Genomic DNA, 18,742 nt, shown 5'->3' with positions numbered 1-18,742 from the left:
CCCTTCTGGTTGTTCTGTTGCTTTTCTTATTGTAGCATTGTTTTTGTTTTGATTTTTCCTTTGCTTAAACCGACCCAGGGAATAATCCTAGATGGAAATGCATCGATGTGTTGGTAATGAAAGCGATTCTATTTTCTTCGTAAGAGCTGCGATGCAACTGGATGGACGAGATACTTTTTTTCTGAACTGAGTTCCACAAACTCACGGGAGCACTCCATGACCGCTCGCCCCGGCTGACCCCAACGACGGCCCACTGAACTCAGTGTAGCGTTGGCCCGGCGGGTGCGGCCCTCTCCCCTGATCCATACCTCTTGACTTCACGTCTGTAACCCTGCTCGTCCTTTAGGGGGCGCCACTGGGGTCAAACGAAACCTTTCTGTCTACTGATGAACACAAACACCTCAGTATCTTCTCCTGTTTCATACGCAGCATTGCAGGGGGCCGGGGGTATATAGAACAGGCAATGGACTGTAAGTTAACAAATACTATCAAAATGTAACACACTTGATTGATCATTACTGACGTTAATCCGGATGGGGGGGGGGGGGGTTATAGAAACAACCCACCACACAACCACACACACGCATATAGACACACATAAACATCTGTACACACGGCGAGGTAACCTTGTGAAAGACATGCCGACCCCAGCTGTCGCGATCCAGGAAATGTTTCTAATATTGTACAGGATTTACGGTAATGATGGTATATTTTTTTGAAGAGACAAAAAAAAAATACATATTACGTGTTGTTCAGATTTTTTATGTATTAACAGGTTATCAGGTTGTACAGAGAGTGAGAAGCTATTTTCTAAGCTGATGTTGATATGTTCTTAAATATGTTGTACTCTGTCTTCCTTGGCGATATTAAGCGAACCGTCAGACTCCTTCATGTTGGCTCATTGTTTCGAACGCAGCGACCCAATGGTCACTGCAGACGTGTGCGTAACAAAATGTGTGTGAAAGAAGTGTTAAAACAAGGAAATGTACTGATTTGTAGTCAAACCTTACATGTACTTAACCTAATTCTGTAACTGGGAGTTGATCCAAGCTGCAATAATGAGCGCTGTAATGGTCTATTTTAAATAATTCTGAAATACATCGCCTACAAATCACGCAGCTCGTCATTCATGTTTGTTTCACATGTTTCTGGACTTTTTAAAACTCCTGACTTTGTTTGCATCTCCTTGCTGTTTTTAACCGTGTTAATCAATCTATTATCAACCAGCAACACATTTAGAGCTGAGTGTACTGGTAACTGCTTTGAATGTTTAGGTAACAACAGCTTATCAATTTGTGCCTGACGGCAATAAGAAGAAACATTAATGTATCCGTTGTAGCAAAAAAATAAATGCCCATGTGTCCTTTAGTTGGGAATACATCTGTTGCAATGAAGAAAAAGGGATGCCGACAAATGATTAAGCATAATGGATCCTACGGCGAAGAATCAACGGGAATGCCCTGATTCAACCTTGTAATCAGTTATTTAGATAAGAAAAAGTCAATTTTGTTTTCTGGACTTAACATGACATTCTGATTGCAGTACAGTTAATTTAACTTTTTTTAAGGCGGTTTGCTTGCAATATCTAAAAGTGTCTATCTGCGTCATGTTCATCATAATCTGGTGAAGCTACACATAAAACATTAAAGTCTGTCTATGTGTCATAAACCACCCTAGTTTTACTGACTATTTTATTTGTTTTTAAATCCTGTTTTTCTTTTTCAAACACCTAATCTCCTAGCTGATCATCCAATGCCCGTATTTGTTGTGTTTTCGAACAGAAGACTTATGTTTCCAGTACTAACAATTATCAGTTTTCCCACAAGATGGTAGATTTGAATCCTTCTCACAACCGTGACTCCCATTGAAAGCCTGCATTGCCAATAAAGTGTTTTAAAAAATATATAAATTGTAGTTTTGAACTGTAGGCCTACATGTCCTTAACAAAACCTCATATTCTCAACTGTTGAGGCTGAACGTGAACGTATAGAAATGACAACAGATCTCTCCCATGTGTGTTTCATCTTTCAGACCACTGATCTCTGGTCTGAAGATAGAAGAGTATGACGCTGGTACATAGGCGGCTGCAAGGGCATTCCCTCAAAGTGCTTTCTGTAATATTTTTCCATTGTGTCAATTTGATCTTTTATTCTCCAAGGGGATTAACATCGATATGTTATAATCTTGCTTGCTGCTACCCAGAGTGTATTAATAGTATCCCTAAACCTACTCTCCCAAGTACAGCACAGTCCCATGCACTCTTATTCTAGGTTCCAATCAGGACATTTTGAATGGTTCAACAAGAACGAACCGTGTATCTGATTAATTCTGATGGGGAGATATTCATTAAATTAATATATAAGAGGGTAAATACACTTAATTTTTAACCCCACTTAAATCCAGGAGGAACTACTGAAATGAATGCAAGTCCACACTCATTAAAAGATAAAGACTACAACCATAAATTCAACTACACATGGGAAATTCCACACACACACACACACGCACACACACCACTCTCAAAAGACATTCATCCTTTTGAACATGACTTGAACACCCAGCCCCCTTCAGAAGGAGTTATTACCGGTGTCAGCTTGAGCTGCTTGCTGCTGCCACTCTGATGGGATTAACAAGAGATGACATTTAATGTTTAAATTGCAGTGGGAAGGATCAATACTCGTCTTCACGGCGGGTGAGTCCCCAATCTTTATAGAGGATTTAACAGAAGCAATCTTTCGCTACGCCGCTGTTCTCGTTAATACCATTAGCCTGCTGGCACCCACCCCAAACACACATGCACACATCCTTCCCCCTCTCTGCCTCCTTCACACATTTAGTACCCTTTATGACTCATGTGTCTTCCTGTGCTAAACACACACACACACACACACACACACACACACACACACAGTGATGGTGGATGTCAAGATGTCAATGTCAAGATGTCCCAGACACTCATTCACAGCAATTATGTTTTCATTAACCACCTAATAAATGCTTTTATTGGCTCTCATCTGGGATAATCAAAACGACATATTGGTGCACTGCTATATAGCAAGACTTTAAACCATATACTGTATAAGGACACAGAACATTGACGTTATTACACTGGATGATTAATTTAAACTGCATGGAACCATAGTATGGTAACACGCTGTATATTACTAATTAATTTAGATTATAAAATATATGGTTATGGTTACCTTCAGAGGAGTAACCAGTTTTTATGTCTCAGTCTGGGATATTTACATTATTTATGCCATTTAATTTGTTGGGCTATTTATTTACTCAAGCTAATCTTGTTTGTAAGATAATTGTTTCTGACTGACCTCTATAGTTACTGTGCACTACAATGTTTTCATGCCACTTTTAGATACGTCATTTGAAAGCTACTTTCAATTAATAGAAGTATATAAATGATATTTTGACACCGATAGGTTGAATGATGTTTTATTTACAAGACGACGGTCATTTTTATTTCCAGTAATACAAATATTTTCTTAAAAAAAGGGAGGACTTCTTGTCACAGAAACAGTTTGGACAGGGATAACAGTGTGGAGGGCTGTTCTTCGTACAGGTCACGGCACTAGATTGTTTAAATCAAAGTAAACATAACAATTTGTCCAAAATTCAAAAAGTCATGCAGGATGTTCCTGAGGGGTTTGACCCAAAAGTCTGGATAGCTGAAGCCTTAAACACAACCAATACAAAAAATGGGTTTAGTAAGGTACAGCAAAAACGTACCCTGCTCCCTCCCCCATCAAACCAGTCACTAGATCATTTGGCCCCCTAGAAAAACGTGAGGTGCTCAATATTTTTTTGTTTTTATTACATCCGTGCTCACATAAGATGCGTCCAAGAAGGTAGCCAGCCAGTTAACAGTTAACGTGTTGAAGCATTGGTGTTGTCACTAACAGTGTTGAGAACGCACACCGCCTCAGGACCTCCTGTGTTCCCTGTCCTGGCTGGGCTCCCGCCGTCTGTCACTCCGGTCTCTCTCCCTGTCCGTCCCTCTGTCCCTCTTTCTGTCCACGTCCCTGTCTCGCTCTCTCTCCCTCTTTACGTCTCGCTCTTTCCTTCTGTCACTCTCCCCGTCCCTCTCGTCCTCTCTCTCCCTCATCTGTCTCCCCTCTCTGTCTCTCTCCCGCCCGCCGTCTCTGTTGTGGTCCCTCTCTCGCTCCTTGTGCCATTTCACGTCGTCACCTTCTCTCTCGGCGCCCTTCTCCCGGTCTCTCTCCCTCGCCCTCTCTCTCGGTCTGTCGGCGTCCCTCTCCCATTCGTCCCCCCTCCTCCTGTCCTCTTCTTCCCGGTGCCTCGACTCCCCGACGTGCTGGTCTCCATGGCGACCGTGGAACCCGCCGTCGTCGGCCCCGTGCCTGTCCCCAGAGCGGGAGTTCCGTTGCTCGGCAACACCTGCCTTGCTGTCCCTGTGCGCCCTCTTGTGGACGTAGCTGTCGTAGCCGGCGTCCTGCTTCTCCTGTTTGATGGTGACAGCCGGGGGGAGGGAGAGCGAAGGGGGGGAGGAGGAGGAGTTGGTGACTCTGGCACCAGTGCCGTCATACTCCTCCTTTACAGCCTTTTTCTTTTCCTTCTTCTCCTTTTTTTTCTCCTTCTTCTTCTTCTTCTGTTTCTTGTCTGCGTGGTTGAAAGGATGACAGAGTAATCATAACGTTATCATGAAAAAGCCATGCAAAAGGATGAATCCATGCAATTTTCTCTGACCCAATTTGGGTCGACACTAGCCTGCCTCACGTTCACTCAGATTTAAGCTATCAGACTTTAAATCTAAAATCTGATTTGTGAGACTAAAATGTAGGCCGGTTCTAAGCTGCAAGACCTTTAGACTCAACACGCTACAAACACGCGCCTCCAAACGGGCCTGGAAGTCAAGTGGTGTCCCTTTACCTTTCTTGCTCTTCTTCACAGCGACCGCATACTGCTCCTCCTCCTCCTCCTCTTCCTCCTCTGACTCCTCCTCTGACGACAGCTGGTCGGGTAGCTTGGGGGCACAGCCCTCGTCCCTCAGGTTCTTGGTGATGTCGTCGATGTCCTCCGTGTCCTTGGGCGGCTTGTAGTTACTCACGTGGTCCACGCGGATCGTCCGGCCTTTGATCTGAGAGCGGACGAGGAGCCACACCGTGGGATTTAAAACAGAACAGCGGATTCGCACGGGCAGATGGTTTCGGAGACTTTACCAGTCTTGCGACCCGATATATTAAACATTCTGTAAATCATATATAAACAGTATACACAAGGATGAGCCAAAACTAGATTTTATAAATCAATATCATTTTTTTTTTTTTTATAAGTCTGATCGATGCTATACGTTGTAGAAATTGATTTGACATCATCTCAACACAGCCCTGCTTAGAGAGTGGAAAGCTCTCCTTCATCGTGCCTCATGAGTTTTGTGATGCTGTTACCGTTAAAGTGTAAGTGAACCCCCAACTCAACTTCGAACACTATGTTTTAAAAAGGTTTTTGGGCTGGGAAGTCTAGGTAAGGGAGGGGAGGGGGGGGGTATGATTACACACAACACAGAGTTATGACCGAGAAGCCGTGCATCACCAAGGTGGGTGAGTGGGGGAAATTAGATATACCCCCCCCCACACACACACAAACAAATTCATGTAAACACCATGTAAAGCACTAAGGGTGTCTTGAAAAGGGCTGGACAATCGACATCATCTTTACAATTATTATAATTAATATTGAATGGAGCCTGGGGTACCTTGATCCCGTTGAGGTTGTCCACAGCGAGAATGGTGCTCCGCTGGTCCTCAAAGCAGATGAAGCAGAAGCCCTTGGATTTGCCCGTCTTTTTGTCCCGAACCAGGTTGATATTAACTATCTCTCCGTACCTGAATGGGAGGGAGAAAAAAAAAAAAAAAAAATGTCAACATATATAATTGTACATTCTCTTTCACTCGAAGGAAAGGACATTTTTCTGCTCCGCGACCGCTTTCTTGGGTTTCTTTAACCGTCTTCCCTTGGTTCATTCCTCGCTATGGTTTCTAATGCACAATTATGCACCCATCAAGAGTTTTGATCCGTTCTTTCGTCCGTTGTTCTGCCTCGATACTTACTGAGAAAATACACAGATGACGTCTCCCTCTGTCAGTTCGTATGGAAACCCGCCTGGAAAACAGAGAAATACATTAAGAGTGCATCGTTATACTGAAGTGAGCTCCAGGAAAGTGTTGACAGGACATAGAAATATGTGCATTTAACCCCAAGAAAAATTATAATTTCATATATTTTACCAACGAACACCCAGGCGCTGTCCTTGTACTCCGTATGCCATGACACTGACTCTTTCACCCCGAGCTGGTGCTCCCTCTCGTTCAACTCATTGATCAACTTCACCTTTGTTAGGGGACTGGAACATAAAAGCAGAAAATGATGTGTTGATGATGTGTTGACATTGCAGCAAATAATCATTGTCGCGTCATGATTTACTTTTTGGTTTTCACATTAAGCTGAAGTAAATATTACCAGCTACTGTTTATTTCACGAATACAAAGCTGTGTTGGGGTAATACCCCATGCAGGTAGAGGGATCAAATTAACGCTACTTTTTAAATTGTATTTATAAATATAGTGCAGAAGGTACCAACATGGCAATAATCGAGAACTGTATGGAAAAGTGAAGTCAGAACACGTTTTGTTTACTTGGGGTCACACTGATAAACTCAGCACCATTTAGGACATAATGGGAAGCTATGTTTAACGGAAGCGAGAAGGCCCTGATCGTAGCACAAAATAAAAACATTAGCCTATCCCTGAATACTATGGACACATTAGAACTATTAGTTTACACAGAAGATACACAATAGAGAAATGTGTAAGAACTTACTTCATGTTGAGCTGAGGACCCACCAGCCACTCTTGCAGACACTACAGGGAGGGACGCGCTACCATACGTCACTTCCTGCACTGTCCGACGTCCCCTCCTCGCCGCTCTGCCTCTGCTTCCCCCTGGCGGTCGGATGTTTGAACTGTAATCCGGAAACAATTTGTCACAGTGTAGAAACATACTTGAAACTTCTTTTGAAATCAATAATCAATACGATTTTATTCCCCGAATATTCCTTAAAGGTTGTGCGTGGTTTATCTATAATATAAACGGATGTCTAGCCAGTGCCGGAGGAGGCGCTGTGGGACCACCTACCAAAAGCTGTCTCCGGACCATAGCCTCTTTTCTGGTGTTGTTGTCAACAAACATGAGTAGAAAGTACAAGCTAGCAAGCAATTTGCCTATTTTTTAAGACGCAGAATAACTTGCGATTACACCTGTCAGATATTATTTATAATACATCGGGGACTGCGGTTACATGCGCATCCGGCAGAACTGCTCTCTGCTGACTTTGATGCATCTTCTGGGTGACTCAAATATGTTATAGAGAAATTACTGGGGAGACTGCAGAGAAACCATAGCTGTTCTCGTTGTCTTGTCCTCATCGACAACTATAAGTAAGTGGCGGAGCAACTCTATTATTCACAATCGAAGTGACTCCAGTACGTAACATGCATGTGAAATCAAACCACCATTCAATTTTCATCTCGTCGCCTTCTATTCTGGTGACCTATTGTCATGCATGTTCTCAAGGGGTTTCCTGCGACATTAACTTGTGTACCAAAGTGTTTTAAACAGACGTAGACAACTATAGCAAGGTCCAACCAAAGGTCAGGAAATAGGCTACAATACCAATGACTTCATACTCGTATTGCCCTCGCCTGTCACCCTTCTCTTTTTCGATTATTTTTAAACTCTCATTCTTTCTCTCTCTCCTATCCAGGGATGATCTCCCAGATCTTCATTTTGTCCTCCAAGGGCGATCATCTCATCTACAAAGACTGTATCCTCTATTATGTTTGGGATTCACATGTAACATTATTCTCAATGGGTTATTGTTATTGTCTTCCTATAATGCCAAGCACACCTTCATCAACCCTGTTGGTGAACATTTTTTTGATTAGCTTGGATGTGATTGCCATTAGGAACGGAGGAGTTCTGCTCTTCCGTGGGCTGTGTGTGAACGTCCTTAATCACATCTAATCTTCAGTCCGCGGGGAAGCGGGCAAGGATGCGGTCACAGTTTTCTACGAGAAGGTGACCGCGCTGACGGGGGACCAGCCGCCTGTTGTCATGGTGAATACTGAGCAAGTGCACAATAACAACCCTTATTTACGTAGAATTTTTTTCTCCATACTTCCTTTGGTATTACTTCTACACCTTTATCAACATTTGAGAAGCGAGGTGTGGCATTACCTGGTAATGACGTCTTTCATGTTTCCCTAGAGTCACAAGGAGCTACACTTTGTGCACATCAGACAAGGGGGCCTCTACTGGGTTGTCACGACGACTGCAGACTCATCCCCGTTCACCCTCGTTGAGTTCCTCAACAGGTAGGAGGCCATGGGGGTTTCCACTCACCCAGCTAATATCTTACTTCAGAAGAGGGTGCTTTGTAGCCGGGAACTATGACTAGACATATCTCAACTGTATTGTCAGGATGTATGGAGATGGGAATAGAAGGATTATGCGTTCATGATATGATTTTCATTCTAATCTGAAACAAGCATGGCTTTGTTTTGAGGTGGAAGAGTGTAGTTTACTATATTGTGTAAACGACACTATCATTTATGTGGTCCAGTTGTGTTGCTGTTTATCTTCCTGTTTCTATCGACATTTTTCTATCAAACATCATTCCGATCGAAACAGCAAGCAGGATATCAAATGGGGAAAATGACGTTGCAGAAAACACAGACCAGGGTGTTTCACATTCGGTCTCAAAACTGAACAGAATCCATTGTGGATCACTGGTGTCAAAATGTCTGCCAGTTGATTCAAGGTTAGCCGTATGTTTTAGCCATAAGCCAAATGAATGGAACGCTCAGTGAAGGCTTTCAGTGGCTGAAGAGGGAGCAAGACACCCAACACTAACTACACCCAATGAACTGGCTGTCGCCCTGCATGCTGGACATCACTGTAGTTATATGAAAGTGTAATGTGATGCACTAATTGTAAAGCGCTTCGAGGGACCAAAGGTTAGGAAGCACAATGTAAAGTAAAGAAAGGCGCTATATGAATGCAGTCCGTTTCCCATGAAGAGGATATGAAAGGCCAAGGGATGTAGATGTGAAGACGGTGTTCAGTCTAGTGAACTATTTGTATATGGATGGTATTTCTGTTCTATCTTCGCCCCCAGGTTGACAACTCTCATAAAGGACTACTGTGGCAGCTTGTCAGAGAAGTCCGTACGGATGAACTTTGCCCTTATCTACGAGCTGTTGGACGAGGTGGTGGTGAGCCTCTCTTCGCTACAGTCCAAATATGAACTTGGCTCTGCTATTTTTAAACTCGAAAAATCGACCATCGGCTGATTTTCCCTCCTCTGTATATCTCGTGTATCTCTCTCGCCCATCCCTCTCTTTGTCACACTCCATCCCCCAGGACAATGGCTACATCCAGACCACCTCTACTGACATCTTGAAGAACTTTATCCAGACGGAGGCAGTGACCTCCAAACCCTTCAGCCTGTTTGATCTCAGTAATGTGGGGCTGGTGAGTAGGGCGTTCTCCCTCAGCCCGTACAGTCGGCTCATCAGTAGCATTGTGATGCATTAATCCATCACAATATTCTACTGCTGATACTAAAACAAGTATGCTATACTACTGCTACTACTATACTACTAATACTAAGATACAGAAACAATGCTATACAATAAAAATACGATGCAATGTATACAATACTAAACAACGTAAACACGATTGTATGTCGGCTCTTATTCGGTTTGTGTGTTAAGTTGTGTTGTGTTTGTGTGTTGAGATGAGTTCTGTTTGTGTGTTGAGCTTGGGTTTGGTTTGTGTGTGGAGCTTGAATTGTGTTGGGCTGCTGAGCTTGTATGAGTTTGTGTTGTGAGTTTGTGTTCTGTTTGTGTGTGTAGTTTGGAGCAGAGACCCAACAGAGTAAAGTTGCCCCGAGTGCAGCAGCGACCAGACCCATCATGTCAAGCCGTGGAGACCAGGTAGGCTGTGTGTGTGTTTGTGTGTTTGTTTGTGTGTGTGTGTGTGTGTGTGTGCGCATGCGTTCGTGCACGTGTGTGTGTGTGCGTGAGTCGCTGCTCAAAGCCTTGTTCGAAGTTCAAGTTATGCATATAAAAAAACAAAACACCAACAGGACACAAAGCCTGTGTTGATCTCCTTGTCTCCCTGGACTGTTTGTTTCCTCCAGGGTGGGAAGAGTGAGATATTTGTCGACGTCGTTGAGAGAATGTCGGTCGTCATCGGGTCGAACGTAAGTGAAACCTCAGCGTTCCTCTTTTGAAGGACACCGTCTGCACAGTTTGACGTGGGTTTTTCCTAAAAAATGTCCAATCGCCAACGGTACAAACTATGTATTGAAGTCTTTCACACGGGTCTTCACTTAAAACAGTTCATACACCAGCGTTATAGGAAGGCTATGAACACGTACCACTACTACATTTACTACGTACACGAGTACATAACAATGTATGCAATGATCGCTTTGAATCATTCATTATATGCTCTATATATTATTACATTAATATCTGTGTAATGAAATAGGTGGCAATGCATTACACTCACGCAATCTAACAACATGATACATCATGCACTTTAATATGTAATAGAACAGTCCGGAAAGGGTCGAGGGTTACGGTTATAGAAAAGGCTGAAGTGCAAGTCCCCCTCGAGACTACGGTCAGGGTAAGGTTGAGGCTGTTCCCTTACTTTACAACATCAAGCACAAGCTGCTACAGGCCTCAACGTTGCTTATTACATTGTGTAACGCCGCTGTAACAAGGACACTGTGCTATAAAGTTGCGGCCATGACGGGTGCAGCTCCGGCCGTATGTATCGTAATGTCCTTCGGTGCTGCTGCAGGGAGTCCTGATGAAGGTGGACGTGGAGGGGGAGATCAGGGTGAAGTGCTACATGCCCAGCTGCTTGGGTGAGTTCACACTTTTTAATTCCACTTAGCCTGATCAACAGTGGGAGAGGGAGGGTGGCGCCGGAGATTAACTCTGAAACACCTGGTTTTCTCCGCTCTCTCTCTGGCGCTCTCTCCCCTCCCCTCCCCCTCCCCCCCCCCCCCTCCCCCTCCCCCCCCCCCCCTCCCCCTCCCCCTCCCCCCCCCCCACACCTCCCTTAAACCGCCTCTGTTACCCACTCCCCGCTATTATTATCCGGTGGAAAAGAGAGGCTGTTATTTTGTGCCCGCAATTAAAATGACTTCTCCGCATTGTACACTTCTCCACAAGCATGGTATTATGAGTGTGTGTGTTCCTGCACACACGCAGGCACTCGCACACACACGCACAGACGCTCACAGCTCACACACAAACACACACACACACGCACACGCGCATGCACACACGCGCACACGCGCGCGCGCTAACATAATGGTGAACTCTCTCTTTCTCTCTCTCTCTCTCTCTCTCTCTCTCTCTGTCTGCTTGGGCGGACAGAGATGCGCATTGGTCTCAACGAAGAGTTCAGCATCGGCAAATCACAGCTTAGAGGTGAGGTTTAAACAAAGGGCACACACACACGCACACACACACAGGACTCCCCCCCCCCCCCCCTCGACACATGCACACGCTGAATCTTTACACATATTCGATATTATGCCTCTGAGAAAATCGACGTGGTTGTCGACTTAAAAAGTCAATTTGTATGAAGAGCATTTAGTTTTGTTATTTGCGTTCATAACGACCATGCTGTTGTTGTTCTAGATCGAATATAGAGAACGGGAAGAGTGACTATGATGCCCACATTATGCAAAATAATGTGAATAATGGGGAAGCCAAATGGTTCCATAATCTTATAATATCAATCATATGTTAGTTATTAAACCTGCTGAATACCCACTGCACTCATCCATTTGGCAGAATAAAGCATTCTTCGTTATATTAGCAATAATTATTTCCCATCCCATTATATATATATTCAATAAAAAGCTTTGATTCATCTGTCTTTATTCGCTACAAATAAGGGGCTTGATACTATACAATATGGGTATTTAAAATACATTCACAATTTACTTATTTCGGCATTATACATCTTAACATTACATTGTCATCTATTTCTATATTCCGTACTTTAATAGCAGATTTTCCATTTTTCGAGTATCTCATTTTGTATTATCAACTTATTTAGTTAACAATGCCAATTTAGGGATAGAGTTAGACATTCTGCCATCGTTATTTATGTGTAGTCATCCATGAAGGCTGGAAAATAATTCAACATAATAGATTGTGGTCTTTAATTGGTATTGCCCTCTCACAAAAGTAATATATAGACTTTCATGATAGCCAGTTGTTTTGTCTTGATGAATGATAAGAGGGTTCTCAAGGGGCCTCACGTTTGTGAAACTACATTCGATTTCCATATACTTCTTTGTTTGAACAGTTCCATGATAGCATCCTAGCATCCTTGGCATCCACATAAGCTACATTAAGACTTGGTTGAGGTTGAAAGGCTAATGTTCTCTCTCTGTTTGTTCCCCTCGCTCCTAGGTTACGGTGCCGCTGTGCGGGTGGACGAGTGTAGCTTCCATCAAGCCGTCAAACTGGACGAGTTTGACCAGCACAGGATCCTCAAAGTCTGCCCCAGCCAGGGAGAGGTGATCCACACGCAATGAGTCCCCCTAACTTTCTTTTCTCTCTCTCTTTCTTTCTGTATTTTTTCCCTTTTTGTTGTTTGGTTTGTTTCTCCCCCGTCATTTCTTTCTTTATTTCTCCCTCTCCTCTCTTTGTGTATCTTAGGGTATTTGCAAAAGGCATTTCTCTCCGGCACTCACTCACTCTCACTCACACACGAAAGCGTACACACACTCCACTTATTTGCACAAATGCAAAACAAGATTCGCTCAACATCTCGCAACTCATTTGTACATATCACCTTCCAACATCCTCTTCAACTTTGTTGTTTTCTCTCTCTCTCCCTCTCTCTCTCTTTCTCTCTCTCTCTCTCTCTCTCTCTCTCTCTCTCTCTCTCTCTCTCTCTCTCTCTATCCCCTCTCTCCCTCTCTCCCTCTCTCTCTCTCTCTCCCCCTCTCTCCCTCTCACTCTCACTCTCACTCTCACTCTCTCTCTCCCCATCCCCTCTCTGCCCTTGTTCCCTTCCTGTGTGCGTGCGTGCGTGCGTGCGTGCGTGCGCCTGCGTGCGTGCGTGTGCGTGTCTGCGTGCGTATGCAGCATGTGGTGATGCAGTACCTGCTGAGTGACGAGCTGCCGTCGGCTCCGCCCTTCCGCCTCTTCCCCACCATAGAGAGGGACAACGGGGGCAGGTAGGGGCTCCTCTCTCACCTCCCTCACATCAAAAAGACCCACAAACCCACAGACCCCATGGCGGAGACCCACAGACCCCATGGCGGAGACCCCCTCCAACCCGGGCAGGCTCCCCATGGGCCGAGCCGTTTGTTTCATGCTGATGATGATGATGATGATTAGAATAGGAATAATTCATCTCGAACTTGGCCTTTTGTAAGATCTGTCTAAAAGCGTCTCTCAGGGACCCTCTCAGAGCGGAGGACCCAAAGGGCATGGCTGTTTTATCGGTTTATCTGAGTCCTAATGTACTGGATGCAATTTAGTGTAAATCATTTTGACAAGGCGATAGTGGATGAATTAGGAGCCGTATTACGCGGCCACATGCTGTGGTCGGTCCGAAGGCCGCCCTCCAGCCAAGAGGACGGCCGCTTCATCCAAAGCAGACATCAGAGTCGTTTTGGATAATGGAATATTATGACCTCATAACCACTGGCCATGAAAAAAAGTGCATCGACGATGACAATAAATATACTGGACAACACAAAGCATCTTTGATAAGCACTGGTACCACTCTTTTTATGGAACAAAACACTGGAGGGGGAATGTTACGAGTCTTTCTGGTGATGTTTTCTCTCTCCTCTCCCCTCTCTCATCTCTCATCTGTCTACATTCTCTGTAGGCTCCTGATGTACTTGAAGCTACGCTGTGACCTCCCTCCAAAGAGGTAAATTCTCTTTCTTTCTCGACAAGAAAGCCTCTCTCTCTCTCTCTCTCTCTCTCTCTCTCTCTCTCTCTCTCTCTCTCTCTCTCTCTCTTCGAACTCTATCTCTCTCTCTCGCTCTCTTCTCCTTCCCTCTCTCCTCTCTCTCTTCCCCCCCCCCCTCTCTATATCTTTCTGTTTGCGTTGTGCCTCTTCCATCAATCGGGTTGCCCTTATTCCCAGGGCTCTGTGTCTCCTCTCCACCTCCCACCGCCTCTCACTGTAAATAATGTCCGGCCCGATGCTGTGTTTACGTTGCGGCGAAGCATCTCAGAGCAAGATGAGCCAAGGCAAAGGTCGCCTGTGTTTACACGCACTGACGTGCACGTACAAACACACACACACACACACACTCACACGGTATGTCCAAATGTATTCCTGCGAAGACACAGCATTTGACGCCAATGTTTGAATAATTATTTGATAAACACGATCGGCAAGTTTGCATTCGTCGGACGCTGGAAGTGCATGACATTCTTTCGGTTGGTGAAGTGAAGCCGTTCCTAAAAGCTGCGTCTGCCTCCGTCTCTCTCGCTCTCTCTTGCTCTCCCTCTCTCTCTCGCTCTCCCTCTCTCTCTCTCTCGCTCTCTCTCTCTCTCTCTCTCTCTCTCTCTCTCTCTCTCGCTCTCTCTGCTCTCCCTCTCTCTCTCTCTCTCTTGCTCTCCCTCTCTCTCTCTCTCTCTCTCTCTCTCTCTCTCTCTCTCTTGCCCTCCCTCTCTCTCTCGCTCTCTCTTGCTCGCGCCTCTCTCTCTCTCTCTCTCTCTTGCTCTCTCTCTCTCTCTTGCTCTCTCTTGCTCTCCCTCTCTCTCTCCCTACCTCTGCCTCTCCCTCTCTCTCGCTCCCTTTTGTTCTCCCTCTCTCGCTCTCTCGCTCTCAGCTCCGCCATCAACGTGTCCGTGACGGTGCCTGTGCCTAAGGGATCCCTGAGGTGAGCTTGTCTGCTTTAAAAATCACAAATCCCACACAAACACACACTGACGCACTCTTTCAAATGAGCATCCGCTCAAAGAAACACACACACCCTGGAACACTTTGACTATGGAAATCAGTGTGCATGTAAAACCAGCATGAGAAACCAAACTAGCGACGGTGGGGAGGGGGGTGACCGCCCTTTGGCCCGTCACTATTAGGAGTTTTGTTAGTCTGGGGAGAATCATTTTAAAGTGAACCATGTCACATACCATTCACTCTGGTATTGTTGTGATTTATATTCTTGTTCAGCTCTGCTGTGTGTGTTCTGTGTGTGTGTTCTGTGTGTGTGTGTGTGTGTGTGCGTGCATGTTTTTACAAACAGCTTTTGTGGTGTGGTTGAGTTCACCCTTTTTGAGCAGGACTGAGACCTACTAGGCTGTTCACTGTATTTATACCAACCCTTTGCTAGGGATCTATTAGAAGGAATTCCATTAATAATACATGCATGCTTCCAGAGCAAGCTAAACAATGTATACCGTCTACAATAGCAGACCTATAGCAATAAATAAATAATAATAGACCTCAATGTCGTGGAATAGAAATGGACCCGGAGGCCATCTGTCAATCAAGGCTGAGTAACAAGGCTAGGATACAAAAAAAAAAAGTCAATATTTGTTTTTAGCTGATCCATAATCCTGTTAGGTGTGGTACTCTCTGGTGGGCTAGATAGCGTAGGGTGGTGGAGGTGGGGTTTAGGGGTTTGTCTTGCTCCTCTCTCCACCCAGATGAATCCTATCCCCTCCGCGCTGATCCGTCCCCTGTAGAAGTGGAGATGTATCCATCGTTCTCGTACTCATCTCTGGAGAACCTCCTCCACTGCGGCAAGCCGTAGCTCTTCCCCATCGGGAAGGCTCCCCGTTGGGGGGAAGGCTCCCCGTTGGAAGGCGGTTTTCTTATACACTTTAATCTTGTTGTCGTTTTTTTCGGCCCTTGGGTATATATTCTTGTATTTTATTTTTTGGGGAGTATATCCCAGATGGGTCACTCACACACTGTTGTTAATAATAGAAGAATAATAAGAATAATCTTTATTATTATTATAGTACTATGACCATAGTGGCACTCCGTCTCACTCCTCCTCGTCCTCTGTACCACCTGTTGGAGTCAGCTAACAGCGTTTGCAACGCGGGCGAAAAGACAAGACAATGTCCCTTCGTTTTTAAATGTTTACTTGAAAGTCTTCAAAAAAAAAAAAAAGTCTTCAACGATAAAAACTACAGTCTTACGCACGGCCAAAAAACTGTGTAGCTTCCATCAATGTCAGAGTTCAAACTGAATTACGTTACTGTCGTTACCGTGAAAACTATACAGTGACGTCATTACGTAAAAAATCCCAAAACATAGAGAATAACATATTTGCCATTTATACCTCACTAAATTATGCATTTTAACAGTTTTACACATTATGAATTAACATAAAATTACTATTAGCATTTTTTTTATCATTTTAAACTAAATATTTATCATAAATCAATTATCAGCATATTGGCTCTTACATTACAATGCAGCAAAAAGTACTGTACAAGAGAAAAGGCACACAATCACAGTGGAGATCGGATGCATTTAAAAGAGCCGATCCAGAACCAGTGTGTCGGTGTGCTCCCGGTCCCCCAGCCTGTCTCAGGAGCTCAGCAGTCCGGACCAGAAGGCTGAGCTGAGGGCAGAGACCAGAGCGGTGCACTGGGACATCCCCCGCTTCCCCGGAGGAGCCCAGCTCTCTGCACTCTTTAAGGTGACGGGCCGCGCCCAAGCACTTACAAACACGCACGCACACAAAGCAAGATTTTCTAGTCTTAAACTCTGCCCACTCCACACGAGTGTTATACACCCACGGTTTCCGCACACTTCCAGGAAAACATGCTTCACAAACAGGCAAGGCCACTCCTGAATACATGGGCAAGTGCTTTTACTTCTTACTGGAAGTCTAAATGCTTCTCAAAACGTGTTGAAATGGGGGGTTTACAGATAATGTCAAACAAGAAGTGCGCTGGAAGGAAGTGGAATCTGCTTATATTAGGCACACGTCTAGTAGCTGGCTGAATGCCTATCAACAAGTTAGGTCTCTTGGTACACTTTAATGAAGGTTAGGATATCCTCTGGACATATCCACCTATGACAGGAATGTCGTGCTGAATTTGAATCGCATTTATTAATAGAATGAGGACCTATTTTCCTGTATTGATGAGGCTGCATTCTTGCAATCAGTTTCTGCAGTAGCTTGACTGTGTTTTGCAAGAAAATAGTAACCGGATGCCTGTTATTGTGGTTTCCATTGTTCCGGTAGAAGTCCCCAATAGTGATTAGAGACACGACATACAGTGACCATGAATTTTTGTTATGTGTGTTATGTTACAATACATGTAGTAAATATATGAAATTCATCACAACAGAAATCTACGGCTAACTTAAAGCACCAGGAAAGATTGTTCACCAAATCCATTTTAATGTCACGTCCTTTCAGTCTATCTCTTGCCTGTGGAGCTGAATGACGCTACAGCCTTTCGGACTTTGAGGAAGTACAAACTATACAACATGACAGCTCTTGACTGTTACTAAGTCTGAATTTATTAGCTGACTGTGATGTATATTAAAATATAATTTTTCATATACTATTGTGTTCTCTTCACATCTCCCGGGGTATACGGTAGGAGTGTAGTGGATACGTCCCTCTGTGATGTGCCATTGTCATTTGACGTTTTTAGATCCTTTTGTAACTTTAAATAAAATTAAGAACCAGGCATCTTGTAGAGGAAGACATGGAAGTATTATGTCATTGGAGCCATTTAAAATGTGTTTCTAATGTACTTCAACTCTTGTTGATGTTGGATGTGATCAGTGAAAAGGATTTACACGAACAAAGTATTTTGCCTTTTATTACATGTGGGTTTGAGTTTGCATGTATGCGGTCTGTGCGTCCGTCCAACGCCTGTGATCCTTCTTTCCGTTCGTTCTCTTTCCCAGTTGGAGGTTCCAGGTCTGAGCTCAGCCTCCATGATGGAGGTGGGACCGGTGGGTCTGAGCTTCGAGCTGCCCAAGTACACCTGCACCGGACTGCAGATCCGCTTCCTCCGCCTGACCCCCGTCCAAGCCGGCTCGTCCCAGCGCTGGGTCCGCTACGTCACCCACTCAGACTCTTACACCATCAGGATATGAAAATAGAGTATTACTTTTGTTATTAAAGCTTATCCCCCTTTTGGGCTCTGCCACTTTGCTTTGATTAAATTGGTTCTTGTTTGAATAACCATTTTGATGTATAGCAATGGCCGGAAGTCAAACAAATACATGAGAACCATGACACTAGACTATTTAATAAAAACTAAGTGGGGAGAGCAAAATTGCTGATTGCAGCTTTAAGTTTATCTGATCATTTAAATTATTTATTTTTTTTTAAAGAAGAAATTAAAACTATGTGTTCCCATATAAACGATCACCTGTTGTCTGACTGTATGTAACTGACCAAGGATTTGTAAATAAATGTGGTCATTGACCATTTGTGCAAATGTGACTTCAGCTCCACCACATAGACACACAACAGCATCACAGTAGAGGGCGGCTACTTGCACCCAAAATACACAAATTGACCACACATCGCCCCCATCACTTGCACGATATTCGTCTCATTTCGTGTGTGTGTGTGTGTGTTCTTTACGTACATACACAACAATGAAATTGTTTGCATGCAGCATTAACATCTCCGCCTCGACTCGGACAG

At 44.3% G+C, this 18,742-nt stretch overlaps 2 protein-coding genes across 3 annotated transcripts; one reads left to right on the top strand and one right to left on the bottom strand.

Annotated features, from left to right (window-relative positions):
• Positions 1-3,236: 3,236 nt before the first annotated feature.
• On the bottom strand, positions 3,237-6,922 carry rbmx2 (RNA binding motif protein X-linked 2). Its single transcript, XM_056594325.1, has 6 exons — positions 6,856-6,922; positions 6,264-6,379; positions 6,087-6,138; positions 5,732-5,861; positions 4,906-5,113; positions 3,237-4,635 (listed from the first exon to the last, which is right to left on the bottom strand). The coding sequence occupies exons 1-6, from the start codon at positions 6,858-6,860 to the stop codon at positions 3,938-3,940; spliced, it is 1,209 nt and encodes a 402-aa protein (XP_056450300.1). The 5' UTR covers positions 6,861-6,922; the 3' UTR covers positions 3,237-3,937.
• A 97-nt stretch (positions 6,923-7,019) lies between these two features.
• ap4m1 (adaptor related protein complex 4 subunit mu 1) lies at positions 7,020-18,600 on the top strand. Of its 2 annotated transcripts, XM_056595478.1 has the most exons (16): positions 7,021-7,472; positions 7,799-7,858; positions 8,066-8,151; positions 8,302-8,408; positions 9,212-9,308; positions 9,457-9,567; positions 9,951-10,031; positions 10,238-10,300; positions 10,909-10,975; positions 11,493-11,546; positions 12,543-12,649; positions 13,224-13,315; positions 13,978-14,022; positions 14,936-14,986; positions 16,645-16,762; positions 17,992-18,590. In XM_056595478.1, exons 2-16 carry the CDS (start codon positions 7,801-7,803, stop codon positions 18,181-18,183), a joined length of 1,329 nt encoding a protein of 442 aa, XP_056451453.1. In that variant the 5' UTR covers positions 7,021-7,472; positions 7,799-7,800; the 3' UTR covers positions 18,184-18,590. The 2 variants fall into 2 exon arrangements, with proteins under 2 accessions (XP_056451454.1, XP_056451453.1); XM_056595479.1 differs by lacking the exon at positions 9,951-10,031 and having other exon boundaries at positions 7,020-7,472; positions 17,992-18,600.
• The last annotated feature ends 142 nt before the right edge of the window (positions 18,601-18,742 follow it).

The sequence above is a fragment of the Gadus chalcogrammus genome, chromosome 7 (genome assembly GCF_026213295.1).
Source record: "Gadus chalcogrammus isolate NIFS_2021 chromosome 7, NIFS_Gcha_1.0, whole genome shotgun sequence".
Lineage (NCBI taxonomy): Eukaryota > Metazoa > Chordata > Actinopteri > Gadiformes > Gadidae > Gadus > Gadus chalcogrammus.
Note: the sequence above shows the minus strand (reverse complement) of the source record. Positions and strands in the feature narration are given on the sequence as shown.

What these genes read in the sequence shown, in the direction of transcription:
- rbmx2 (XM_056594325.1), bottom strand. An exon ending in CAGCGCCTGGGTGTTCGTTG is followed by an intron (nt 6,139 to 6,263) that starts GTAAAATATATG and finishes TCTGTTTTCCAG; the next exon opens with GCGGGTTTCCATACGAACTG. An exon ending in ACAACCTCAACGGGATCAAG is followed by an intron (nt 5,114 to 5,731) that starts GTACCCCAGGCT and finishes GTCCGCTCTCAG; the next exon opens with ATCAAAGGCCGGACGATCCG.
- ap4m1 (XM_056595478.1), top strand. Translation starts at nt 7,801, where the DNA reads ATGATCTCCCAGATCTTCATTTTGTCCTCCAAGGGCGATCATCTCATC. An exon ending in GTGCCTAAGGGATCCCTGAG is followed by an intron (nt 14,987 to 16,644) that starts GTGAGCTTGTCT and finishes CCGGTCCCCCAG; the next exon opens with CCTGTCTCAGGAGCTCAGCA. An exon ending in AGCTCTCTGCACTCTTTAAG is followed by an intron (nt 16,763 to 17,991) that starts GTGACGGGCCGC and finishes TCTCTTTCCCAG; the next exon opens with TTGGAGGTTCCAGGTCTGAG.